We start from the raw sequence: 27,598 nt of genomic DNA, 5'->3' as shown, positions 1-27,598 counted from the left end.
CTGAGCAGGGGCTGCCCGAGAACAGAGCTTGCGTGGTCCCTCCAAGGTGACTGCTTCCCCGTAAACGGACGCTCTTTGAGTGCATACGTTTAGGTCTGTTCCAGAAACCCTCGGCTGTGCAGCGAGTACATAGCCGTTGTAGAAAAAACCGCTCTATTTGCAGTAAAGGGCTGAGGTCACAAGGACCATATTTGGAGCTGGCTGGGAGGGAGGCCTTCTCTCCGTACGGAGCTAAGGTGTCGCTGGGCCCCCTTCCAAGCCCCCGGGTCAGGCCGGGTAATCCGGGCTCAGACATCCGGCGGTGCCTTTCCCTCGGCCACCCCACAGCCCCAGACTTGGGCCCGCCCGCCGCGGCTGCAGCCTCGTGAAAGTCACGTTCTCTCTGCCCGTCTTCTCCGGCACTCTATGGTTCTCGTGGTGACTCTACTCTAATTCTAGTTCCGGTCTCTATGGCGGCAGCGGAGGCAGGAACGGCTGTAGGTCGGCCGAATTAGCCACCTAAGAGCCAATGAGAACGGAGAAGTGATAGAGAGCTAGCCAATAGGAGCCAGGAGATTGGGTCAGGTGGTGAGATTGACAGCAGTGCTGGCCAGTGAGCAATGCTTAGGGCGGGTCGATGGCAGGGCTTATCCCGCCCGTCCCGCCATTCTCGCTAGTTCGATCGGTAGCGGGAGCGGAGAGCGGACCCCAGAGAGCCCTGAGCAGCCCCACCGCCGCCGCCGGCCTAGTTACCATCACACCCCGGGAGGAGCCGCAGCTGCCGCAGCCGGCCCCAGTCACCATCACCGCAACCATGAGCAGCGAGGCCGAGACCCAGCAGCCGCCTGCCGCCCCCCCGCCGCCCCCGCCCTCAGCGCTGCCGACACCAAGCCCGGCACGACGGGCAGCGGCGCAGGGAGCGGCGGCCCGGGCGGCCTCACATCGGCGGCGCCTGCCGGCGGGGACAAGAAGGTCATCGGTGAGGGCCGGACGCGGACGGGGGGGTGGGGCAGGAGGGAAGCCTGGCGGCGGAACCGTTACCCGGAGTGGGGCGAGCCGGCGGGCGCGCGGCCGGCGGGGGCCGACTCGGCGGCGCGCGGACGCCCCTCCCCCAGGCCCCCCACCCGCGCCCTCGCGGACTCGGCCCGCCCGGTCCGCGTGCCCGGCCTGCGCGCGCGCGCGCCTTCTCCCGCGCCCCCTGCGGACCCCGCGCGGCCGCGCGCCCCTCCCCTTGGGCGGCCGCGCGCCGCCGACCGCGTGTGCGGCGGGGTCCCTCCCCTCCGCGCCCGCCTGCCGGCCGCGTGCGCTCGAGCTCGCCCGCCGTTGTTCCGTTCCCCACCCGCTCCCTTCCGCGTGTGCCCGGAGGGCGCGGCGCGCCGCCTACGCAGGCCGGAGTGGGCCGGGCGGCCTCCCTCCTCACGTGCTCGCCGCCGCGCCCGTCCGCCCGCGGCCCCCGCGCACACCCAGCTCGGGCCCGCGCTCCGGGCCTGCCCCCGGGCCTCCGCCGCGGCGGGCTCCTCCACGTGGGCCGCGCGGAGAAGGGCCGTCAGGTGGCCGCCGCGGGGAGCGCGGGCCCCCGGTGCTGAAGCGTGGCGGGGTTCAGCAAGGATGGCTGGTAACCGTGGGCTTCCTTTTTTTCTTCCCTGCAGCAACGAAGGTTTTGGGAACAGTAAAATGGTTCAATGTAAGAAACGGATATGGTTTCATCAACAGGTGAGCTGACCGCCGCCGAAGCCTCGTCTTCTCCCGCATGCGGTGCCCCATCTGGAGGCTCGCGGGCCGGCCGCCTCGGGCCTTTCACTCGGGGGGTTGGTTTCGCTCGGGGACGGAAGGGACTGGTTGATCTCGAGGTGGCCTTTGCTGGGCAGCTGGACGTTAAGCTAAAGCTTGTTTGAAAGGCGCAAAGCGCGTTGGGGGCGCGCGGGCTGCGCCTGTCGGCTCGGAGCCACTCGGGGCACAGGGAGCCAGCGGGGACCCGCGGTGGGTCGGGAGGCTCCGGCCCACCGCCTTCTGATGCTCGCCGTCCACCGAACGGGCCGGGAACGGGGCGCTGGGAGGACGGGCCGCTCCGTCTCGTGTGGCTGGGTCGCCAGCGGCCGCTTCGCGGTGTGACAGCGCGCGGGGCGCCTCGCCCGGGGGGTGCGGCCTTTGTTCCCCGTCCCATCGGCGCCGGCCGAGACGCCTCGGGTGCACGTCGCGTCCGACCTGGCTGACCGCAGCGTCGCCTGGCCTTGCCCAGACCCCGACGTCGGGAAGACTGGGGCCCCTCTCGGCGGCCACTTCTCCCACTCTGTCGCCCCCGAGGGAGCCCGTTAAGGCTGTGCCCGTAGTTTGGGGGAGCGGCCTCCGGCCGCGGGCGACGCTGGGCTTCGTCCCGGAGGCCGAGCGACAGAGCGCCGCCCGGGGGGAATCCCGAGGCGGGCGGGCGGCGGCGGCCGCGGCGGTGTCCCCGCCCCGCGCCCTCGGGTCCCCGGCGGCCGGCGGCGCGTCCAAGATGGCCGCCGGGGCTGCCCCCGGCCCGGGCGGCAGGTGCCCGCCGTCGCCGGGCGTCCCTGCAGAAGGCGTGGGACCGCTGGAGCCCAGGGTTTTAAGGGCGGGCGCGCCCGGTGTTTGCTCCTGCGGCGGGCACGGCGGACGGCAGCCCAGTGGGCAAGCTCAGGCTCGGCCGTGGAGTGGTGGTGTGGAGATGCTGGGCGCAAACGGGATGGCAACCATTTGGTGGTCTCTCTTCCACGTTGGCAGTTGTAGGGAATGTTTTGTTTCTCCAGAATGTTGAGGAATTTTCCGTCTGCTCCTGCACTGCCTTTGTGACAGGCCAAGGCCGCGTTTTCTCATCAGTTGTTGATAATAGGTCGCTAGTGAGGAAGGAAGAGAGTGCTTTGGTGCCTGCATTTATTTGACCACTTTTCAAGGGATCTCTGAATTTGTTAGCATTTCCATCTTAATCTGATTCTCCTCACTTGCTTCACCCTTAAACCGGTGCCTTTCAAATTTAAGTGTTTACCTTGCGAGAGTAAAAATGCACATTCTTGAGTTCTTCCTTCCCAGCGCGGATTCATTAGGTCTGGGGTGCATTTTTAAGGAGGAATCCAGATGATTTTGGTTTGTGGGCCTTGAGAAACACTGCTTTTGGCTCTTGAGGCCATGTAATGAAAGGGTATCACGGGTATGCACCTTAGGAGGGACTGTGATTTGCAGTCTTCAGTAGTTTGTGCTTTAAAAATTGCACCAGGAGCTTTGTATTTGGTTGCATTTTATTAGATGGGCCCTACTCTTGAGGTAAGCAGTCCGTATCCAAGACAAATCTAGTTTTTCACATATTCTAAATTGTGTGTGTGTGTGTGTGAGATGCAGTTCCTTGACTGTATCTCTTGTGACTCGCAATCCACTCCCTTGGTCATCCTACAGGACAAGTCAAATTAAGTTGACTTTTGATAATCCTTTGTTCGGACTGTCTTAAGCTCAACTTGTTTGTCGAACTAACTGGTTCAGATGTGCTTTATATTTATAAACTGGTCATTTCAGTGATTCAGAGACTTTTGAACAAGACACTGTGAAACCTAAGCAATTAAATCCAAGAGAGGGTTGCCTTGCTTCAGGGAACTGCAGTTCTGGAAGCTGGCAGTTGGTTGGGTTAGGGAGGGAGGCACCTGGCTTTCCAGAAGAGGTGTGCATGTGTGTGTCTGGGGAAGGACGCAGTGCCTGGAAAGATTCGTGTAGCTCTAATTTGAACTTTGGAATTCCATGAATTAAATATTCAGGGTTTTTATAATTAAGATACGTTTTTAATGTGGAATTTTCTTTCAAAGAAATGTATTCTCATTGTAAACATCTATTTCAACATAAATTATTGTCTGTGATAATTGTAGACTTATTACATGATTCTAAGGCTTTTTTCTTGATGGTTTTACTGTGTAAAAGGTGCTAAAGAAGAGCTTAGAGCTTTTAAAATGGCAAAAGGTTGGCTTTATTTTGTTAGGCTACGTAGTCTAGGAATTCATGGTTTTTTTGTGCTATGTCTGCAGAAAGATATTGGATTCTGTAACTAGAGGGGTTTATTAACCACCCCCCAAAATTTCATTTTGTGATGAAAAACTTCGCTCAGAACTGTTGAAGATGTCGGTAGAAGGGTGCCCTGGGGTCAGTGGTTTCAGGGCTGGCTTTTCCGTTTTAAATCAAGAAACCCAGTTTTCTCTTTTGCTTCCAGGTGTTGAAGATGCATCCGTGCTCATCAAATTCATGAAAGATGTCATGAATCAGCAGCTGTGTCTTAATAGGACACAAATCCTGTACAGTGATCAGGATAGGCATACTTTTCTGTTACCCAGAGTACTTAAATGCTAAATTAGGGAGCTGGGCGCAAAGAGAATCATGTAGAGAAGAGGTCTCAACCCGGTGACCTACCTGACCCAGCGTATCATCTTTTTTTGTCTTTTGGTTTTTTTGCCATTTCTTTGGGCCGCTCCCACGGCATATGGAGGTTCCCAGGCTAGGGGTTGAATCGGAGCTGTAGCCACCGGCCTACGCCAGAGCCACAGCAACGTGGGATCCGAGCCGCGTCTGCAACCTACACCACAGCTCACGGCAACGCCGGATCCTTAACCCACTGAGCAAGGGCAGGGACCGAACCCGCAACCTTGTGGTTCCTAGTCGGACTCGCGAACCACTGCGCCACGACGGGAACTCCCGGAGTATCTTCTAAAGAACTCTCTTTTAGCTTGAGGGCCTCTAGTCCCGTGTAAGTAAAAACAGCTGGTCCTGCGTGTTTTAACTGCCCGTAAAGGAGGCACGCGTTCTCCCTTTACCTGTCAGACTTGGGCTCTCCTCTTGCTGACTTCCTTTGCTGTCTAGCCTCAGTGTACACCTGTGATCTAGGATGGTGCCTACTATCCATCAGACGAGCCAGGGAGAGGCTTAGCTGTCCCTCCTTACAAAAATGCTTGCTGTGGCTGTCAGGTGTGGTCTCCCTTTGGGAATGGCGTGCTGCCTGCTGGGGGTTCTGTATGTATGTAAGTGGTGAGAGTGACTTCTTTCGTGACATTTACAAGTACATTACGTTACAATTCACTGGTACAGCTGCATTGTAGGTGAAAAAAGTAGGTTGATATCTGTCAGTTATTTATGCCAGAAACTGTTGTAAATGCTTTAAATGAACTAGCTCCTTTAATTATTCTGAGGCACAGAGAAATTGAGTGATGCCCAGAAAGTAAGTGTAGCTAGTGAGTTTGGGCACTGACTGCCTCTCCACTCTGAGAACAGACCCCAGTCTTCAGTGTGGCGGTGTCCTCGTGGCTCCAGGTAATTGGGGGTTCTGGCCATTGAACGGTTCTTAAATGGTCTCTAGCCTGTCGCTAGAGCTCCTGTATGTTGACGACTCATTCCCCAAATTTGGAAAGCTTCTACTCTTGATGACCTGTTCCGTGAAGTTAGAGATTGCTGTAAGGCAGGTCTAGTTGACTGTGCAGATTGTCTGTTGAAGGGCTTGCCTAATACCTAATGTTGAGAGGCAGTTAAGGAAATTGCAGGAGAGACTGTTAGACCTTGATCTTTAAACTCATTATTCATGTGTGTGTGTGTGTGTGTGTGTGTGTGTGTGCGCGCGCGCGCGAAGATGTGAGAGAGAAGGTAGATTTGGTTGGAGAAAGCATGGGTTGGAGGTAGGGGGACACATGCAGAAAGAGACAGAGACGGCAAGAGTGTTGTTTTCTGTTTATGGCCTGTGAACCAAGAATAGGCTTTGCCTGTTTAATGCATTGTTGCAAACAGCAACAGTCTGTAGGATACTGCAAGGCCTAAAACACTACCTGGTTGTTTTTTGTTGGGGGTTTTGGCTGCTCCTGCAGCATGCGAAGCTTTCCAGGGATCAAACACCACAGCAGCAACCCTAGCTGCTGCAGTGACAACACCCGGTCCTTAACCTGCAACACCACAAGGGACCTCCCTATTTGGATGTTAATTTTAAAAATTTGTAGACTTGTGGAAAGATAATTGCCAGGTGTCTTGGGCCTTTAAAGTTGTGATAGCTCTATTGCATGGTATGAACCAAAAACAGTCCGAGGGGGGAGTCCCCTTGGTGCTGCAGCGGGTTAAGGATTGGCAGACATTGTCACTGCAGCAGCTTGGGTGGCTGCCTTGGTGTGGGTTCAGTCCATGACCCAGGAGCTTCCACATGCTGTGAGCTCAGCCAACAACAGCAACAAAATCTTAGAGTCTATGATGTAAATGATCAAGTGCCGTGGCGCTAGGGAAGCCCCGAAGATTTGGTGATGTGCTAAGGGAGGGGACAAAGGTGGAATGGAAGAGGGTGGAGGCATAAAAAGACATTTGATTGACTGGTTGACGTTGAGTCTGGCAGTCTTTTTAAAAAGCACTGTGTGTTAGTTGGTTTCTTCAGAACTGAGGTTCTTAAGACAGTGGCTTATATATACACAGGATGATTTGGGATTGATGCTTGTGCTGGTTGTTAGGCCCTGATCTTGGATTGGCCAGAGGTCATTCCTGTTCACCAAGAACTTGTCATCTTAAAAATCTAGAATGGTGAACTTAGTGTATTTTACCTTCTGTTTTTCTGACACTGGGGCAGTAATTGCCGAATTGCCTCTCCTCCAGTCTTAGCCCTTGAGAGCATCTACAGTCTGGCTTACCCAAGGCACGAAGGTGGGAGATAATGTGGGAAAGAAGAGTGCTGGGTGGGAGGAGCTTTTTTAATAGAGCAGGAAAGTAGGGTTTGTGATCTTTCAGCCGCAAGACTGGGAAATTGGTGCCTGGATTCTTTGAGTTATGGAACATACAGATGCTAAATCCTGGAGTTTGTTTTTATTATAACTAGGATTTTAGCTTTATGCAGTTGGGCAACTTAGACCATTAATGTTTTAATGGGGTGGTAATCTTAAGATAACTGCATAAGAGCATTTAGCAATGGATAGATAAGCTTATATATGGTAGGTGTCATTTACAGCGGTGTTATGGATTGGCAAAAAATGTTTTCTGGATTTTGAGGATATCTTAAGGCTTTTAATCTGGGTAGACTTGGTAGCATAGGGGTCTTTAAAATGTTGCAGAATTCCTTCCTTTTTTTTATTTATTTATTTATTTATTTTTGCCTTTTCTAGGGCTGCTCCTGCGGCGTATGGAAGTTCCCAGGCTAGGGGTCCAATCGGAGCTGTTGCTGATGGCCTTTGCCTGAGCCACAGCAACACAGGATCCGAGCCGCGTCTGTGATCTGCACCACAGCTCACGGCAACGCCAGATCCTTAACCCACTGAGCAAGGCCAGGGATCGAACCTGCAACCTCATGGTTCCTAGTCGGATTCGTTTCCGCTGCGCCACGACGGGAACTCCTCTTTGGCATTCTCTTTAAAAAAAAAAAGTATCCCCTTGTTTCCTTCATCCTTTAGCCATCTTTGTAATTTCTTTTTCCTTGAAGTTACTGATGTGTTATTTGCTGAATAAAGGCAGTATACGTCTAGATAGGTGAGAAAACCTGTGTTTTCATTAGAAATTTTTCAGTAGTAAATAATGCCCTATTAACAGCAGGAGCTGGAGTAAAAGAATACAGGAAAAGGAGGGCAGCTGACTGCAGGGGAATGGGAGGAGCAGTGGTGTGTGACACATGGGCTGACACTCTTTAGAACATCGTTTGTGTGTGCTGTCCACAACAGCAGTAGACAGGCGTAGCTACTGCACGTCTTGGAAACTGATTTTTAAATGTTGATTTGCGTTCTGAAACATACTCAGTTTTAGTGCTTATTCTGAACAGTTTGAGCATACGGATCTACTTCAGAAGGGAAAATAGAGGTCAGATTATGAAGGCTGTTAGTACAAAAGGAGTGTAAAATGCCTCAGTTACTGTGTTGACCGTTGAAATGGTCAAACCAGCTTTGCTTTCACTTTTTATCGTGGTTACTAGAAGACAAACTGGGATGCTTGGTTTACGAATAAAGCAGTTTGCCCAAGGTCATGTAGTTAGTAATAGGGTAGCCAGGATTTTAACCTTGGCTCCAGTGGTTCTGGTAAAAGATGCTTTTAACCATTGTGTTTCATATACCACCTTGCCCCCCCCTCCCCCGCAAGAGTAACTCATCTGCTGCGTTAGATGGAATGTGGTGGCCTTCTAGCTAGACATCCTTGAGGATAGGTCTTGTCATTATCAGCCCAGTGCCTTGTGGTCGGTTAAAACGATTAAGATTGAATAAATAATATGGAAGGTCTTTTGGCCTCACGTGGAATGTGGGTGTTCCTGGGCCAAAGGTCTAGCCTGTGCCACAGCAGCACCCACACTGCCGTATTAATGATGCCAGAGCCTTAACTCTGCTGCATCACAAGGGAACTTCAAAGAACAGAATTTCAGAAAAGTTAAAAGCGGCAGTAATTTTGCATTTGACTTTGAAAGCTGGTTAGTGTTAAGTGAACAGGAGGCACTCAATAAATATTTTGAAATTGAGCGCCTACCGTGTTCCTGAAGTTTGCTGGGTGCTGGGCAAAAGAATGACGTTCTCCGCGCTGACATTGCTCCAGAGAGTCGGAGCTCATGCTTGTCCTAGTCTCTCACCTTCCACCTTCAGTGAAGTAGGTTAAGGCAGAAGCGTGCCTCGTGGGTCTCGGGGCGCACCGCAGAAGGTAAGGAGCCTGCTGGGGAGGCCTCCACTCCCTCCTCGTTGCATTACTTCAGTGGGTGACTGTGAACACATGCTCCCGGGGTGTTTGGTCATATTTTAATTGCTGCTTTGCCCTCTTCAGTAAGATCTGTCGGAGCCGTGGCATGCCATTTTTCCAGTGTTAGTGTAGATCAGAGATCAACAGATCCACCCACAACTATTTTTATCCGGCTTGTGAGCAGAGAATGATTCTCACCTTTTTTTCAAGTGTTGAGGGAGGCGAGGGGGCATTTGTGGCAGAGTCCTGGCCTAATCGCATGGACTAACTTTGTCCTACAGATAAGGGTGTAGGGATGCTTGTTATGTGTTGTCCTCTTCAGAAATTGGAGAGACCATATGCTGCGACCTACCTCTAAAGCTGAAATGTAAAGATTTCCAAGCTGGTCCGCTTTGAGTTCTCAACAGGGTGAGACTGGGGCCTGTGGGGTCACATTCCACCATTGTAAGTAGGCGACCGCAGGATTTCGTTTCCTAGTTGGCAGAGTGGGTAAGTGATGTAATAGCACGACCTCAGGATTGTGAGGATTGGTGCAATACGGCGAAGGCGCTTGGCGCAGTGTCTGGAGCTTAACCCCTCAGCACTGTAGACAGTTAAGGTCTTCCTTGGTGTGTGTGCATGTGTGTCTTTTTAGGGCCGCACCTGCAGCATGTGGAAGTTCCCAGGCTAGGGGTCACGTCGGAGTTTTCGTTACCACTGAACCACCGCTGAGGGAACTCCCAAGTTTTCCTCATTTTTGGGGTGAAGAAAAAGACCGGGGGGCGGGGGGCAGCTTTCCTAGGTTACGCAGTTGTTAGAGGCCAAGGACTGCAAGTTAAGTTTTTCGTGTTGGTTTTTCCTTGCACCAGCTTTTCAGTCCTAAGTTGCAACTAGCTAGATTTAGTGTATCCGTACCATAGTATTCTGTCTTGGTTAAAACAATTTTTTCTGGCCACGCGTGAGGCAAGTGGAAGCTCTCAGGCCAGGGGTCCAACCTGCGTCGCCTGAGCAGCTGCGGTTACTGACAATGCCGAATCCTTAACCCACTGCACCACGAGATGACTCCCCCAAACATTTTTTATCTATTGAATTTCTCCCTAATACCTACATGTCCTCTGGCCGTTATAGATTCTCTTGTAGGCTGGTTTAGTGTCACCAGAATAAAATGAGTATTAGATTGTCTGTTGTGACATCATTGGTGAGCATACCAGTTTCTCAGTAGCCGTGTTGTGCCCAGAAGGTATCTCCATAAGCTCTTTTCCAGGAGGTGGCACTTTCTTGTGTAGCTGTGCCTGTGTTATACTATTTTTAAGAAGGTTTGCATAAATAACTGCTTTTATTTTTATTGTGGTGTAGCATGTTCAGTCTAACTGCTTATTTGCCACCACATTCAGAAGAACGATGTACTGGCTACCCAGATACATTAGTATCTGGCCTTATCATCAGTAATGAAAAATTCCTCCCATGGAAATGGCATTTTTAGTAAATTTGATGCATATTTAAAACTGTAAGATAGTAATATCAAAACTCAAATAATACATGTACTTACGTGAAAGTCCAGTATCAAATATCATGTATTTTGTCGTCTAGCAAGTCTTACGCCCTTCACCCCCATTAATGGAAGCAGAGCCCCTTGACTTTGGAACAACCCTTATAGCTTGAAATGCAGTCATTTTGGAGATGAAAGCTAATTGATGGTGGCTCTGGAACTGTTTTTGTGATGTGTGTGGATTTATTTGACAGACATTGTGACCAACCATTAATTCCTAGGAGTTTCTAATATTCAGGCAGCTTATAAAGTCAGTTTTCACTCACATGCTTTGGGTAGCTTTTGCAGTATTCCTGAGTGTGTGTGTGTGTGTGTGTGTGTGTGTGTTTTAAAGATTTAAAATTAATCCTGTTTCAGTGAATTAAATGTCCTCATGATAATCCAAACTGGGGGTTCTTTGGTGCATAAATGGCTGTCTGGATCAGCAAGGAGCCCGAGTCCATAAACCCGTCAGTCTAGTTCATTGTAACCTTTGTTCCTTTTGCCATTAAACACTAGAACTGCTATTGAGCCCTTTCTCAACTCTGACCGACAGTGAATAGGGTGGGGTAAGTCTGTAAAGGTCTAGAAACCTCTCTCTCTCCCGGTGGGCGTTTTTGCTCATGGTATTACCACCTTACCCCAACCTCCTGTCTAAAATTCAAATCAGTCTCCACTGCCCTCACTTTTGACATCTCTTTATCCACAAGGTTTTGCCTTATTACTTCAAGAGCAGTATTCCGCATACGCTCTGTAAACTAGCCTCTTAGTCCAGTTCTGTTAATGAACTTCCGGAGTAGCTTTCATAACCGCCTGGACTCCTCCTGGCTTCAGACTATACGAGACAGCAGCGCTTTTTTTGGTTGGTTGGTTTTGGGCCCTGTGTGCAGTAGCTTGGCACGGGGTCTCCGTCCCAGACTGGGGATTGAACCGGGGCTGCAGTGGTGAAAGCGCCAAATCCTACCTACCTGACCGTCGGGCAGCCTCAGCAGCCACTTTCTAACATGTGCTAAGTCACTGCGTCTTACGTCCTCTTCATAAGCGCCTTTGCTGGCTTTTCTCGCTGCGCGATTTCGCCCCGTTCATCCTCCCTCTCGGCCGCAGCCGTGTTCTCCAGCCAGTTTGAATGTCAGTTGCCTTGAATTTGCTGGGTGGTGAGTTTTGCCCACATCCATGACCGGCCTCGCCGTCTGGAACATCTTGCTCATTTTCTGGTAAACCCCTTTATTATTTAGGGGAAGTGTTGCTTCCTTTAACAACTCCTTTAAAAGTCCTAAAGCACGTGTTTCGGCCGTGTGTGTTTCGCGCAGACAGGCTGATGGTGGGTGGGAGGTGGTGTCTCAGGTGCCGTGGAAAGGGCTTGTGTGTGTGCCAGTCAAGAGGTGCTTCCGCTCCCGTCCTCAGTTTTCCCGTGAGGGGCTCCTGCATGGCACTTGCTCTGTGGATGGTATCGACACAGACCGTGCTCATCTCTGTGCTTCCTTGTGATCTTGTCCCCTTTTTATTATTGTTATTCAAGTTATTTTTTTGTTAGAGTATAGTTGATTGACAGTGTTGGGTCAATTTCTGCTGTACAACAGAGACCCAGCAGATAATATAAGTGTGTGTGTGTGTGTGTGTGTGTGTACGTACATACATACATACACACATGCCTATACATTCTTATATTATCTTCCATTATGGTCCTTTTTTTAAAATTACTTTTAAGAGCAGGTTCGGTTCATGGCACAGTTGAGCAGAAAATAAATAGCTCCCTATATATACTCCAGGCCCCTGCATAGCATCCCCGTGACCTGCCCTGCTCTCCTGCCCCGGAGGATGGAAGTTGGTCAGTCTGCCTTGACACATCATCATCACCCAAGCCACATGGAGGGCTCACTCCCGGCGGCGGCGGCGGCGGCGTCATTTCTTGTGGGGGCGTGGTTGGGGGTTGTGTTTATGGTCCTCACAGGAAGTTGGGAATTAGAGGTGCTGAAGAGGAAGTGATTGGGATAAAATGAGAAAGAAGGAAGCAGTTCCTAGGTTAATTACTCAGTGGAAGTGGGTGTGTTCTTGATCTCGTCTGCCCCAGTTGGTAAACCAACCCTGCAGTAGACACTGGAGTGGCTTGTGCTGGAGTGGTGTTGATACTTAGTGGCATGAGAAGTGGCAGAGTACATGTGGCTCGTCACTTCTCTTAATGGCTTAAGTAGGTCGCTTTTATTATTTCTTTGTCTTTTTTTTTTTTTTTAAATCCTTCTAGTAGATAGGCAATTGTTGGCAAATGCTTAGTCTTTAAAGCAGAAATTGTTGTGGCTTACTGATTTCGTTGTTTAATTTCCTAATGACTGGTAGGCAGGCAGCCAGAAAGTCTCTAAAAAGAGGAGGAGGTGCACACACATACTCTTAAATCTTGGGTGACATGAAGCGGAGTGCTCCATTCTAACCGTGTTCACCGTGGTTGTGTCTTACAGGAATGACACCAAGGAAGACGTATTTGTACACCAGGTGAGTGCCCGTGTGGATGTTTATACTTCTGGCTCAAGGCTTGTGAGAGGAAAAGGGTGGATGTCTTCTCAACTGCTGTTGGTAGCAAAAAGGTTAAGTGCAACTCCTGAACAGTTTGGTTCCCACGGGAAGAGTGGTGGCGCAGCTTAAACGTGTGCTCGGAAACGTTGTGTTGGTTCACCTAATTGAAATAGGTGTTCCAGCTGGTGTTTTGTTAACAGCGATCGCCTTTGAAAATGTTGACTCTATTCACCTCATGATACTGTATTTTCAGATCTGGTTTAAGATGAACTGAAAGTCTCCATTAATCTAAACCTAAACTAATGATGTTGCTGTAGATACACAGAAACTTCCACAAGATGTCCTCGGATGCCACTAGGTTTAACCTCTGATAAGAAGTAATCAGGGGCGGGGGCCCCAAGCCGCAAACACAGTAACCTGCCTGGTGAAAACCAGCAAGGGTAGCCTTAGGTCTTTCGGTTTATTCCAGAGCACTTTGAAAAAAGCGATTACCTAAGAAATGTTTTTACCTTTGGAGAATTTTTAGATTGGTTTCAGTGTTTTGAGAGGAGAAAACTAACATAGGGCAGGTGCCACGTGCTGGACTTTCTCCACAAGTGCCATTTAAGGAAAATGTTTTGGAAAGTGCTTGAACATTAAGAAATTTATCGTTAAAGTAAGTCACTGCCACCTGAACACTCACGCCTCAACCTTCATATTATAGGCTCCATAGAACTTAATCATCCTTACAAGTATGCAGGGGTAGGAAAACGTTTACAAATGTGTGCTTGTGTGCCCTGTAGTCTTTTCGCTAAGACTGCTGAATACCGTCAGCTTGTATTGAAAATCATCTGAAGAACTTTTTAGCCCCTTTATTATATGATAATGTGTACATCAAAAGACATAAAGTCAAGTTCCACACTCACCCCTTTATTCAAACAGGTGTGAGCTTGTCTGGCCGCACACGTCCTAGGAAGGGGTGTGTTAGGTTTTGTAGCTCTGGAAGTGTCCTGCACAGCACCCCATGGTGATCAAGGGGGAGGCCCCGCCGATTTCTTGGTCCATCCAAAACCCTGCCCAGTCATCACCAGGGCAGCTATAAGTATGGCAGCACTTGCGTTCTAGACATGAACGCGGGACTGCTCGGGCAGAATGTTCGATTACAACAAATGTTTGCTTTGTAACATTGAAGACCAGTGCTTAACCTGTTGCTTACTTCCCTTCTGCACATTCAGAGGAATTTGCAGACTTGGGCACAGAGACAACAAGGCTTGCAGTCTTGCTGCCTGTCAGCAGTGCTAAAGGGTGTGGGGAGATAGGGGAGGGCATTGAAGATGCTGACCAAAGTAAGAAATTTGGGACTTGACTTCTGCTATCCCCTGTGACTGCAGGTAATTGATTGAGTTTTATGAAAGGTACGAAAACTTTGTGACAGTTTAGATGACAGATGAGATCAATTATTTGGCTCCACGCATGTCATCCACTTGTACCAGCCTACAAGGGGTCACCAAGATGCTTTCCTCTTTATTTGTAAGTGGTTTCAACATTTGGTTGTGTCTTAGGACTTTGGCTGCTCAGGTCTTGGTGGTGTATCAAGGAGACTGCCGTTCTGGGCAACTTAGCTAAATTGGCTTCAGATTTGTTGGCTGTCCCGCCTCCTCTGGAGTGGAAATGCATGAGCGGTCCCGTAATGGCTACTGCTGTGAGGTAGTAGAGTGCATATGGGATTTGGAGTCCCAAGACCTGGATTTAGAAAAGTCCACCCGCCTCCACTTATTAGCTGTGTGACCTTGGGCAAGTCACCTAACTTTTTAAAAGCCCGTTTTATTCGCCTTAGAAGAGGAGTCACAATCCCTCCCCTCGTCTGTCCTAACGAGATTAAACGTGGGCAACACTGGAAGAACTGCCCCAAGTCTTCTAAATGCGAGGCGTTACTCTTCCCTTGACTTTGTCATCGCAGTCGGGATGGGAGAGTTGCCGTGTTCTGGGCGGTAATAACCAGCTGTCCCAGGCAGTCGGAATATAAAAAGTGGCATAGTTAACTCATGTGAATTGCATTTCCATGAAGTATTACCACAGACAGGTCGGAAGGATTTTGGTTGACATTTGTAATTGAGTTTGATAGGGTTACACAGGGGCAAAGTTGATTGGGTCGACTTGGAAGCATGCAAAACTAAACTCGCCTGTCATCTAAACTGGCCCTGTGTGGGGCTAGCTTTTACTATTAAGTGCAGTCTTTGGGGATAGATGGATATCCTCATTTTGTTCAAAGGTATATAATAATGCTTTTGCAGAAGCATTTTAAAAATACATATATATATATATATATATACGCACACATGTAGTTGTGTCTGTCTTGAGTGTTAAATTACTTGCTCTAGTTTGGAAAATAGCAGTAAAATGCTGGGGGCCTTGTAAGATCAGAGTATATTTTGGTTGAGGTTGGGGGTAGCATTGGTCCCTGTTTTCCTAAATTTATTGACGATTTGGTCTTATGTAAAGCTAATTTTAAGTGTATATCCAAGCTAAAATAATATTGACTCTGGTACATTTTAAATGAAAAAGCACATTATTCTCCCCTGTTAATCTATTTTTGGAATGTGATATTACTAGACTGCCATAAAGAAGAATAACCCCAGGAAGTACCTTCGCAGTGTAGGAGATGGAGAGACTGTGGAGTTTGATGTTGTTGAAGGAGAAAAGGTGAGGATGCTTTTTGTGTAAAGGTTTGACTTGAGTATGGCAATGTTTTGGAGGCCCCAGCCATTAGGATGGTGGCTCTAACGTGGATGGATGGGTCAGGCGACCACGCGAACGCAGGCGCATCAAGCCTAATGTGCTGGCTGCAGTTAGAGGGCTATCTCTTCAGAAGAGCGAGGAGCCAATACTTAATCATTCCTGTGCACCCCTGGCCACGTAGACCCTTTGTTACTTGCTTTGTGGGACTTGTGGAAAGTGTGCTTAATTCCATTGTCGTTGTCACTGTGTGGCGGCTTTTGTAGGGTGCGGAGGCAGCAAACGTTACAGGCCCTGGTGGAGTTCCAGTGCAAGGCAGTAAATATGCAGCAGACCGTAACCATTATAGACGCTATCCACGTCGCAGGGGTCCTCCACGCAATTACCAGCAGAATTACCAGAATAGTGAGAGTGGGGAAAAGAACGAGGGATCAGAGAGTGCTCCCGAAGGCCAGGCCCAACAGCGCCGGCCCTACCGCAGGCGAAGGTTCCCACCTTACTACATGCGGAGACCCTATGGGCGTCGACCACAGTATTCCAACCCTCCTGTGCAGGGAGAAGTGATGGAGGTGAGTACGGGTCTCCTCGGTTTTCACTGCTGTTGTCTGCAGCCTTTTATCGGGGTGCGTTTTTCCTCCGACATTACCGGTCCAATGGGCTTGATTTCCGTTGTCTGTGCAGGGTGCTGACAACCAGGGTGCAGGAGAACAAGGTAGACCAGTGAGACAGAATGTGTACCGGGGCTACAGACCACGCTTCCGCAGGTAAGGCTTCTCGCCAGGATTTCCCAGGCGTGTGTCAGGACCCAGCAGCAGCATGCTGCTTCTGCAGGCCTTTTCAGCCGTTGTCTGTTCATACTTAGAGTTTCTTTCATCAGATGCCTAAGAGGTGAACCCAAAATCATTTATCTTTGAGAATGTGTTCTTTGCTGGCACTGGTTGAAAACAGCAGTCGACTGTATGCAGTTGGTGGTGATGGTGTATTTCTCTGTTGAGGGTGTGGAATTTGGAATTGTCTGTCCTTGAGCCCGTGTAAGAAGAGTAGTTTAAACTGCATTGGCTCATGTGGTTGGGGGGAGAAAGGCTATTAAGGCAAATGTTACCTTTTCAGCTTTAGGAGCATCCGAATTGCACAGTATCATAAAGAATCAACAGGCTTACCTCTGAGGTGGCGTGATTTCTCATCAATCACTGTCCACTTTAAGTATTTGCTTTTTTGTTGTTACTTCCAAGTTGGAAAGTGAAATCACTCCTAGAAATTTTATGGTTTGGGGGGAGAACCCAGTTACAGAATAGCATTAACCAGTCAACCCACCTACTTCGGTTAGAGAATCCTTTATAACGGGAGAGATGTAGAGTATAGAGTAATTGGGGAAGAGCTCCATGAGCCAGGCGTGTTTAATAGATACATGTAGTACTGAGACAGTAGATAACTCGTTGAAAATACTGCCGACAATGACAGTGTCCGTTTTGCATTGTGTTAAATGTTTATCTGTGGTAGGGATAAATGTTCTAAGATTGGCTCTTGTAGTCTATCCATTTAAATTCCAAGCGTAGGAATTCCTGATGTGGTGCAGCAGAAAAGAATCCGAGTAGGAGCCATGAGGTTGTGGGTTCGATCTCTGGCCTTGCTCGGTGGGTTAAGGATCCAGCGTTGCCCTGCGATGTGGTGTAGGTCGCAGGCGCGGCTCGGATCTGGCGTGGCTGTGGTGTAGGCGTAGGCGGGTAGCTGTAGCTCTGAGTAGACGTGGAGCCTGGGAACCTCCATATGCCTCAGGTGCGGCCCTGAAAAGCAAAATAAGTAAATAAATTTATTTCAAGCACAGAATCCTTTTGGTTAACTTTTGTTACTGTAGAGCTGCTTGAATTTTCTACCTGGTTTCATTGGTGTCCTTAAAAATAGCACTTGAATCTTCGCTGAGTGCGGCAGTTTTACTGTTTGCCTTTTGCTCTAGGTTAGCCTCACTGGTCTCGTTTGAATGAACAGACTAGTTTGACAGCGGCAGGTGATGGCCGTGGTGACACCTGGAAGGTTATGAGGAGGAGTCTTATCAATCAGCCAGTACAGGGCTTTCCCAGCGATTTAAACAGAATCGTTGTTGGCTGTTGGAATGAGTAGTAAATGACACACCCTACTTGTTGTCCAAGGGATGAAATTCTGATTGGTGTTAGGTCCAAGAGCAACTCGTGAGAAATCTTAGGCCAGAGTGGCAGGAGTTTGGCTAAAAGGACACAAATGAAGTGGCCGGAAGGGAAAACGTGTCATCAAGAAAGGGTTTTGTTTGAGAAACAAGCGCATATTTACAGCGTGGGAAATGCAGTGAAAGAGCGTCCCTGCCAGGGAGTCACGGCCGGAACTCTCTTCAGTTGGAGTGAGGTTCGGCCTGCGCAGTGGGTTGACCTTGGGCTAGAGGAGCCACAGGTGTTTGCTGTGTGGGCGCCAGTGTTGGTGAGGTGAAAGGAGAGCGGGGAAGAGATGCGTTTGGCACAGAGGTGTGAGTCTGTCTCTCTGGAAGAGACAGAGGGGAAGTCAAGTAAGAGAGTCTCGTCGTCTCAGAAGTGGGTCCACCCAGCATCGTCGTGGGTTTCCAGCCACTTGGAGCAGCAGCCTCAGATTAGGCAGAGCTGGATGTGTTTCGCGTTTCTCTGCGCAAATGAGGATATGCTGGGTTGGGTGTTGGTAAAAATGATTGATGGTAGGCTTTATACTGGGTTTAGAGGGGGAAAGGGTTAAGGAAGAGTGAGGGCAGAATAAGTGGTCGTTAGAACTAGAGATGGGAAAGGAGACTCCCGGTGGGTACCGACCAGGAAAGTAAGGGGCGATGGGGTGGTGGGTGCCTGAATTTGAGAAGGCCATGGCGGCGAACAGCTGGATGAGCTCCCAATAAGAGCTCGTTATTGGGACTGTCATAATTACAGCAGGAAGAGGAGAGTAAATAGCAATTGAGAGCCTGGGGTTTAAGAATTGACTAAGAAGCCACAGCGACAGGGCTGGGGCGGCCACCCCTTAACGGCTGCAGGGGGAGCCAGGGCAGTTTTGCCGAAGACTAGTCATGATTTCTGAGAAAATGTGCAGGAAGGGTTTCAGGAGAAGAGGTGGCGGTGGGGGCTGAGGGGGGAGGTGGGAGACGGGAGGGTTAGAGGTGGGAAATGGAGAGTGTGGGTCTCCATAGGAAGTCGGGCTTGTCGGGTTTACGAAGGGCATGATGGTGATCTGACGAGCTGTGACCAGGGATGGCGCAAAGGCCAAGAAACATCACTTACTGTTTGGTTTCTCCACTTGTTTTTAATGCCACACCCACGGCACGTGGAAGTTCCCACGCTGGGGGTCCATTCGGAGCTGCAGCTGCCAGCCTGTGCTGCAGCAGCTCAGGATCCGAGCCCCGTCGTGGCAACGCCAGATCCTAACCCGGTGGGCGAGGCCAGGCATTAAACCCACATCTTCATGGGTACCGGTCAGGTTCATTACCACTGAGCCACGACGGGAACACCCTCGCTTTTTAGACGATAGTCAAAGTGGTGGTGGTGGTGGCGGCCGCCCACCGTCATCCTTCCACGGCTGGCTTTGCGGTAGGTTGTACTGTGGGCAGACGCTTGCTAGACTGAACTTAGTCGCAGGTGGTTTACCGTTTACAGCGTCCTTATTCTCGGTTTGTGAAAGAAGAGCCCAGTGTGCTCGTGTGACATTGCTAAACTGCCTGTGGGCCACTTGAACAGAAAGGCCAGGTCAGTTAACACTGTGGGTGGGTTCAGCGAGACAGGCTTTATCATCGCAAGTTTGCACCATTCACTCCAGGGGCCCTCCTCGCCAAAGACAACCCCGAGAGGACGGCAATGAAGAGGACAAGGAAAATCAAGGAGACGAGACCCAGGGTCAGCAGCCACCTCAACGTCGGTACCGCCGCAACTTCAATTACCGGCGCAGACGCCCAGAAAACCCTAAACCACAAGATGGCAAAGAGACAAAAGCAGCCGATCCACCAGCTGAGAATTCGTCCGCTCCCGAGGCTGAGCAGGGCGGGGCTGAGTAAACGCCGGCTTTTACCATCTCTACCATCATCCGGGTGCGTAGGCCTGCGGGGCCCTCTGCTCTCCGGGCAGCCGCCAGTGGGGTCCAGTAATGAAAGGGGGCAAACCCGTGGTACTTCTGGGGTTTTCCCTCTGCGCTCTTTTCCGAGTGTCACAGTGTCATCCGGGGAGTTTCCATCGTGGCTCAGCAGGTTAGGAGCCCGACTAGTATCCCTGAGGAGGCGGGGTCAATCCCTGGCCTCCCTCAGTGGGTTAAGGCTCCTGCATTGCTGTGGCTGAACGTAGATGGGCAACTCTGCAGCTCCGCCTCAACCCCTGGCCCAGGAACTTGCATACACCGCAGGTGCGGCCCTAAATTGAAAAAGAAAAAGCCAAAGGTCATCCAGAACCTACCATGACAACTCTTGGCACACAGCAGTGTCCACCCCTGTTATGAAACACTGTCTTAAGGATTTGTGAACACCTTCCCTGTGTAGCTAGTGTGGTCTGGTTTGCTGTACTGAGACAGAATTCCGATGAACTGTGCAAAATAGTGAAAACGTTTTCTTCTTTTGCAGTTTAGTCATCCACCAAGAAGACTGAATATGAAATTCCAGCAATAAGAAATGAACAAAAGATTGGAGCTGAAGACCTTAAGTGCTTGCTTTTTGCCTGTTGACCAGATAACTAGAACTATCTGCATTATCTATGCAGCATGGGGTTTTTATTATTTTTACCTAAAGATGTCTCTTTTTGGTAATGACAAACGTGTTTTTTAAAAAAAAAAAAAAAGGCCTGGTTTTTCTCAATACACCTTTAAAGGTTTTTAAATTGTTTCATATCTGGTCAAGTTGAGATTTTTAAGAACCTCATTTTTAATTTGTAATAAAAGTTTACAGCTTGATTTTTTCAAAAAAAAAAAAAGTCAACAAACTGCAAGCACCTGTTAATAAAGGTCTTAAATAATTGTCTTTGTGTATTTCTGCCTGTTTCACGTTAGTTTATAAATCCTCAGCTGGCCGTAGAGCCCCTCCAGCTTAAACCTGTCTGCAGGTAGGTGGGACTCAATGGTACGTCCTTGGGGAAATGGTTAACGGGTGTAGGGGGCGTGCCCGTGGGCTACACAGAAAACGAGGGGGAGCCAGGGTTTACCGTGGTCCCGGCCGCTTTCCCTTCCGTGGCTTCCTTTCACTAGGAGGCTGTGGTGAGGAGAGGGCCTGCTCCGGGGGAGACTTAGTAGGACACTAGCTCCCGGGTGCCACCTACTTAGGCCACACTGGGGACGGTTCCAACCTGTGCATCGAGGGCTACCCACCTTAGTTGTCACAGTCCTGCCACGGAGCGTGGGGTACCCAGTTAACCCAGCTCCTTTGCGCGGGTATCAGGCGGTAACACAAATAATGCAACGCTTGTGGGGAGGCTGCCGAAGAACCAGCTCCCTTGTAAAACCGAAGCGTGTTCGGGCTCTTTTAAAATGTCTCGTTAGATGCCCTTTGGCTTCCTTTAAGGAGTAATTGTTGAGCACTGTCCAGAGACTAATTCTGTACCATCCTCGCCAGCTGTCGAGGCCCTGGGGGTGTAGAGCAGCAGGTCCAGGAGTCCTGCAGTGCTGTGCGCCTCTTTCTAGAACGGGCTCAGGATCCATAGAACCATGTGATGTATGTTACACTGATCATTTTAGTTCAGGAGGCGGGTGGGGCAGAAATAGGCAGTAGGCTAGTATCCGTCAACACCTTGAAACCTTCTGAATTTGGGACCAGCTCTTTGGTGATGCAAATACTCGTGGCAAGAGCGCAGCGGGACAGACCCTTGAACACTGCTCCCAGTGAGGCAAAGGGTGCTTTCGTGGCAATGATGCCGACAGTGCTTGATGCCCTTCCAGTAATGTTAGCGTGTGATTTTGAAAACCATGGCTAGGAAGAATGTTTTTTGTGGTGCACACCGAAGAATATCTCTTGTGTTTGTCGTGTTTTAGCACTTTATTAATTTCTTCACTGCATGGAAGGATGCGTTAGCCCGTGAGCCTCTGATTGGTCGGTAGAGAGGGCATTCTTCCTTGGCACGATGAGGTTTGGGACTTGGTCTGCCCATCAGCTGTACTCGCATGAGACTCGAGAAATGGATACTGTTAACGAAGTTGAGAGGGAAGATTGGAAGCGATGCATTGTAGCAATAGGAGCAGCGGTTTTCCCTCTGGCAGCTCCAGCCCTTCCTTTTTGACAGAGCCTTGAGTTTGGTTCTCCAGCTGGACCCTTTGGAGCAGAGTGGGCCGGGGCAGTGGTAGGGGATCGAGAGCCATCTCGAATCAGGCGTGTCATCTCTTCCCTTTAGAGTCCTGTGAGGATGCTGATTGTAGTTGCTTTCTGTGGAATGTCGTGCTAGGGACCTGGGCAGCGAGGTCAAACACAAACAGTGAATAGTGGTGACCAAAGGAGCTTGCAGTCGAGTTAGGAATGGATGGCTTGGCGTTCCCTTGTGGCTCAGTGGGTTAAGGATCCAGCATTGTTACTGCAGCAGCTCTGGTCACTGCTGTGGTTCAGGTTTGATCCAGGCTTGGGAGCTTCCACATGCCGTTGGCACAACCAAAAGGAGGAAAGAAAAAAACGGGACAGCCTATTAAATGGCTAAAACTTATTTTGTGTAGTAAACGTGCTAGTATCAAGGAAACGCATTCTGAGGGAAGCAAGACTGTTGACAAAGGCTGAAGAACGGTTTTCTTGGAGGTTGGGGCACGTGCTGTCCTCAGCATCCACTCACTCCATCCCCAGATCCAGGGTGGATCCTGATGAGCCAGAGCCAGTAAATGGAGTCGTTCCGAGAGTTGGCAGGTAATGGAGTTACAAGCACGGATTTAAGGGGACTGGAGGAACGTGAGGTAGTGGCCTTAAGGGGCGCGCCTGCCCCGCAGATGAGGGCGAGTTGCGAAAGTGACGGAGTTTTGGCCGTGGGAGTGGAAGGCAGGGAAGATTGCTGGAAGTAAAGAGGTGTGGGGAGATCCCACAAGTGTTGGGAGAAGTGGGTGTGGAAGCCTGGAGCGTCCGGACGTCTGCCGGATAGTGGGTTCAGTGTGAAGGCGTGGGCTTTGAGGAGGTGTGAGTTTAGAAGTGGTAATGGTGGGAGTTCCCATTGTGGCTTCGTGGCTTAAGAAGCCAGCTAGCATCCTTGAGGATGCTGGTTCAATCCCTGGCCTCGCTTCGTGGATTAAGGACCCAGCTTGGACCTGTCGTGGCTGTGGCGTGGGCTGGCACCTCTGCCCCCTTTTCGGTCCCTAGCCTGAGAAGTTTCATATGCCATAGATGCCGCCCTAAAGAGGAAGATGAAAAAGTGGCCTAACCCAGGGCTCCAAGGAAGTACTGTCCTTGGGACGTGTCTGGTTCAAAGCAGAGAAAGAAAACATTGCGAGGAGGTTGGTGACTGAATTCCACAGGGCGCGGTGGAAGGTTTGGGAAAGGAGCAGCATTGGGTCAGGTTAAGAGTAAGACTGCCTGGGAGTTCCCATCGTGGCGCAGCGGAAACGAACCCGACTAGGAGCCATGAGGTTGCGGGTTCCATCCCTGGCCTCGCTCAGTGGGTTAAGGGTCCAGCATTGCCGTGAGCTTTGGTGTAGGTCACAGTTGCGGCTCAGATCCCGAGTTGCTGTGGCTCTGGCATAGGCCGGCGGCTGCAGCTCCGATTGGACCCCTAGCCTGGGAACCTCCATATGCTACAGGTGCGGCCCCAAAAAGACCAAAAAAAAAAAAAAAAAAAGCGCCCCCCCCCCCCAATTTAGGACTGCTTGCCATGGCGCAGCAGGTTAATGATCCGGCTTGTCTGTGGAGGCACCAGTCCAGCCGGGCACAGTGGGTCAAGGATCCAACGTTGCTGTAGCTGTGGCATAATTTGCAGCTCCATCTTGGCCTCCCTGAGATTCCCTGGCCAGGGAATTTCCATATGCCATGGGGGCAGCTAAAAAAAGCATCAGGGAGAGCTAATGGGAATTGAGGTAGTGGCAGGTGAACGGAAGTGTAGCCCTTGACAGGCTTAGTCCTGAGGTTCTGCCAGTGGAAGGATTCGTGTGACACTAGTGGTAGGTCTGGTGCTTGGGGGGAAAAGCAGTCTTCTTAGAAACTGCCTCTCCCTGCCCCAAGGGTGCCCCAGATACATTGACCTGCTCATCGTATCCCTTCAACCTGGCTGCCTGGTTTTCTGGGGGGGTGTTTTTTGCTTTTTAGGGCCGTACCTGCGGCAGATGCAAGTTCCCAGGTAGGGGTCGGATCAGAGCCGCACCACAGCAACCTACACCACAGCTCTCGGCAAGGCCAGGGCTTGATCCCGTGTCCTCATGGATGCTAGTTGGGTTGAGCCTGCTTTTCAAGGCCGTAAATGGTACGGGAGAAGCGAGTCAACTTGCGCAATATTGATACTTGTATCCCATTGAAATTTGGCGCTTAGCGGCTCAGGGCAGCTAGTGCGACATCCTTGTCTGGGTTGAGAAGCTGGTGATGCGGGATCTGGATTATTTTTAAGAAGGGTTAAAAAAATTTTAAAAAGTGGCCAAACTGGCCATTGTAGAAGTCCAGATAAAATGAGACCGTCCATAAGGCAGTAGGAAAGGCCAACTGTGAGGTGCTTCGAAATGGAGTTGGCGGCTCCAGGGGGCAGTGTCAGGAGGAGGAGGAGGAATCCGGTTGGGAAATGGTGCGGACACTGCCACTCGCTGGAGTGGAGGAGGCACAGGGGCGGGATCCTTCGGCTTTAGATACACAGTGAGGTGTCCAGGGAGTGGGTGGGAAAGAGCCTTGGGCTCGAGTGTGAGTGTGGGCTGAAGCGGAATGTTTGACACTTAGCAGGTGGCTGTTGAAAGCTGTGGCTGTGGAGGGAATCACGTGGGGAGCATCTGGAGAGCAGAGGGCGGAAGCCCAGACCTTGGGAACAGGGCCAGTGACATCAAAGGGACAGCCTGAAAGATGGGGAACCCCTGAAGAGAAGCATCGTGGAATCCCAGAAAACAAAGAAATGGTTCATTCGGCATCAAAGCCAAAAGGACCGAGGAGGTGGAGGCTGCAAGGTGCCCACTGCAACAAGGAGCCTAGGGGTGAGGGCAGTCCTGGGGGAGTGGGGGTGGCCCCAGGCTCAGCAAGTTGAGGGGTGACTAGGGCTGCTACTCCCACAGCCTTCCCATCTCAGTAACGGCCAGTCCGTCCTTAGAGCTTCAAGCCCAAACCCGCAAGAGTATCCTGACATCTTAAAACTCCGCTTCCAGTGAGTCTGCAAATTCTGTTGATTCTATCTTTGGTAAAATCCAGAATCTGTCACCGGCTCCCATCCACATGGGTCCAGGCCTCTGTCGTCTCTCCCTTGGATTGTTGTAGTACCTGCTCCGTGAGCTCCCTGCTACACTTCCTTTTCATTCCCACCCTTCCGTCGGTTCTCAGCATAGCAGCCAGGCTGTTTGTCCTCCAAAAACCATGTCAGACACTCCTGTACCTAAAATAATCAGCAAGGACCTTCTGTGTAGCACAGGGAACTCTTATTTTTTTAACGGCCCCGCCCACAGCGGATGGACGTTCCCAGGCCAGGGATTGAATCCGAGCTGCAACTGAGACCCAAGCTGCAGCAGCACCGCCTTTAACCTACTGCACTGGGCCAAGGGTCAAACTCCCTTCAGCAGCCCGAGCCACAGCAGTCAGATGCTTAACCCATTGCACCACGGCAGGAACTCCTCTACTCAGTAATCTATAATAACCTACTTGGGAAAAGAATCTGAAAATTAATGGGAGTTGCCGTTGTGGCGCAGCAGAGAAAAATCTGACTAGCATCCATGAGGATGCGGGCTCGATCACTGGCTCTGTTCAGTGAGTTAAGGGTCCGGTGTTGCCATGAGCTGTGGTGTAGGTCGAAGACGCCGCTTGGATCCTGCGTTGCTGTGGCTGTGGTGTAGGCCGGCAGCTGCAGCTCCAATTCGACCTCTAGCCTGGGAACCTCCATATGCCGAACGTGCGGCCCTAGAAAACAAAAAACTAAAAAAAAAAAAAAAAAAAAAATGTCAGACTTTGGGTCCCTTCTCACTAAGAACCTTCCAGAGGTCTAGTCTCGCACTTTGAGTAGCATCCTTCCTCTAGGAGGCTTCCCGACGCACCCGCACCTGTGCCGCTCCCACCTCCTCCTGTTCTGTCCCCGGGTTGGTTCCCACCGACCTCCCAGGCCCCTTTCCCGTGGACCTGCCACCGCATTCCCTCCTCAAGGCCTTTCTGTACATTTTCTTTGTCCCTCTTGACGGGAAGACTTTCCCCAGGACTAACGAAATGGATTTCTGCCTCTGTTCCTGCAGGAAGAGGCTAGAAATTGCTCCCCGTGCCCAGATCTCCAGAACGCTTCCCCCTGCGTGATGGTTCTCCATAATGCACGTCGTCTGCTAATCAATACGGCGTATCCTCTGTCTCTGCTAGCAAGTAGTCTCAAGGGTAGAGGTTTTTGTCTTTTTTTTTTTTTTTTTTTTTTTGCCACACCCACAGCATGCAGAGAGGTTCCTGGGCCAGGGATTGACTCCAGAGCAGAGCCACAGCAGTGACAACACCAGATTCTTAACCCACCGAGCCACCAGGGACCTCCCTTGTCTGTCTGACTTATTGCTGCTACCTGCAACCAGAGAGCACAGAGTAAAAAAAGCTCAGTAAGTGTGTGGAAGTTGGGAAGCAGTGAGGTGAAGGGAGTGAGGGGCTGCGGCTGGAAGGACAGATATACTGGTCAGACCGTGTAACTTAGGCGTTAGCCCGAGAGGAGGGCTCTTGAGCGTGAAGGGGGATGGTGATTGTCAGCTACGTGGGATGAAAGGACGGCCCTGGGCAGCGTGGGGGAGAAACTGTAGTGGAAACGACCAGTATTGAAGGGCCTTGTCGGAGTTCCCATCGTGGCTCAGCAGTTAACAAACCCAGCTAGTAGCCGTGAGGTTGCAGATTCAGTCCCTGGCCTCGCTCAGTGGGTTAAGGATCTGGTGTTGCCGTGAGCTGTGGTGTAGGCTGCAGACACAGGCTCGGATCCTGCGTTGCTGTGGCTCTGGCTTAGGCCGGCGGCTACAGCTCTGATTCGACCCCTAGCCTGCGAACCTTCATATGCTGTGGGTGCAGCCCTAAAGAGACAAAAAGTAAGAATAAGTAAGTAAATAAATGAAGGCTTTGTCATTCATATATCATCTTTCCTATTTTTGTGCAATTGTCATAAGCAATATTCATGTGCTCCTTGTGAAATGTTAGGAACGCGTATTTAAATTAAAAACTTTAAAAAAACGAGGTAAGTTAAAACAATCCTGTGGCATTTTAATATCTAGTATTTCTCTTTTTTTTTTTTTTTTTTTTGGCTTCAGCCACAGCATGTGGAAGTTCCCAGGCCAGGGATCAAGCCCATGCCACAGCAGTGACCCAAGTCACGGCAGCAACAATGCCAGTCCTTAACCCAGGGAACCACTGGGGAGCTCCCCGATATCTAGTATTTCTTGGGTTAACTTGGATTGTCGGGAACAGTCGTATTCACAGAAGAGAGAATAACGGCGTTCTGCGTGAGTGATACTTTTAACAGGTATCTGAAATCGGATGATAGCAGCAGTTCCTGCCGTGGCACCATGGGATCAGCAGGGTCTTGGGAGCGCTGGGACCCGGCTTTGATCCTTGGCCCCGCACAGGAGATTCAAGAGCCAGCATTGTCACAGCTACCGCCTAGGTGGCGGATCTGATCCCTGCCCTGGGGACTCCATATGCCTCAGGGCAACCAAAAAGAAAAGAAAAATAGAGAGGATGGCATTTGAAAAGATGACTTAACCTCCGCTTCTGGGGATGCTGGACTGACTCGTCTGCTGAAGACCGCAGAAAACACTAGGCAAGATATGTTTACAATCCTTCTAAAAGCAACAAAATAGGAGTTGCTGCTGTGGCGCAGTGGCTAACAGCCCGACTAGTATCCATGAGGACGCGGGTTCCGCCCCTGGCCTTGCTCAGTGGGTCAGGGATCTGGCGTTGCCGCGAGCTGTGGTGTAGGTTGAAGACGCGGCTCGGATCCGGCGCAGCGGCGATGTCTGTGGCCAGCAGCCGTAATTCCGACGCGACCCCTAGCCTGGGAACCTCCACATGCCACAAGCACAGCCCTAAAAAGCAAACATAAATGAATAAATAATAAAAAAGGAAAAGCAACAAAATACCAAAAGGTTCCCAGATGGGGTCCGGGAGAGGATGGTAACAGGGAGAAGTAAGCCCGG

At 50.5% G+C, this 27,598-nt stretch overlaps 1 protein-coding gene across 1 annotated transcript; it reads left to right on the top strand.

The window, feature by feature from the left end:
- On the top strand, positions 647–20,340 carry YBX1 (Y-box binding protein 1). The gene is given in 9 exon segments (XM_021096922.1): positions 647–827; positions 830–958; positions 1,629–1,692; positions 12,595–12,628; positions 15,242–15,331; positions 15,631–15,933; positions 16,046–16,128; positions 19,160–19,427; positions 19,955–20,340. Coding segments are annotated over 8 exon segments (972 nt in total). The 5' UTR covers positions 647–793; the 3' UTR covers positions 19,395–19,427; positions 19,955–20,340.

This window comes from Sus scrofa, chromosome 6 (genome assembly GCF_000003025.6).
Source record: "Sus scrofa isolate TJ Tabasco breed Duroc chromosome 6, Sscrofa11.1, whole genome shotgun sequence".
Lineage (NCBI taxonomy): Eukaryota > Metazoa > Chordata > Mammalia > Artiodactyla > Suidae > Sus > Sus scrofa.
Note: the sequence above shows the minus strand (reverse complement) of the source record. Positions and strands in the feature narration are given on the sequence as shown.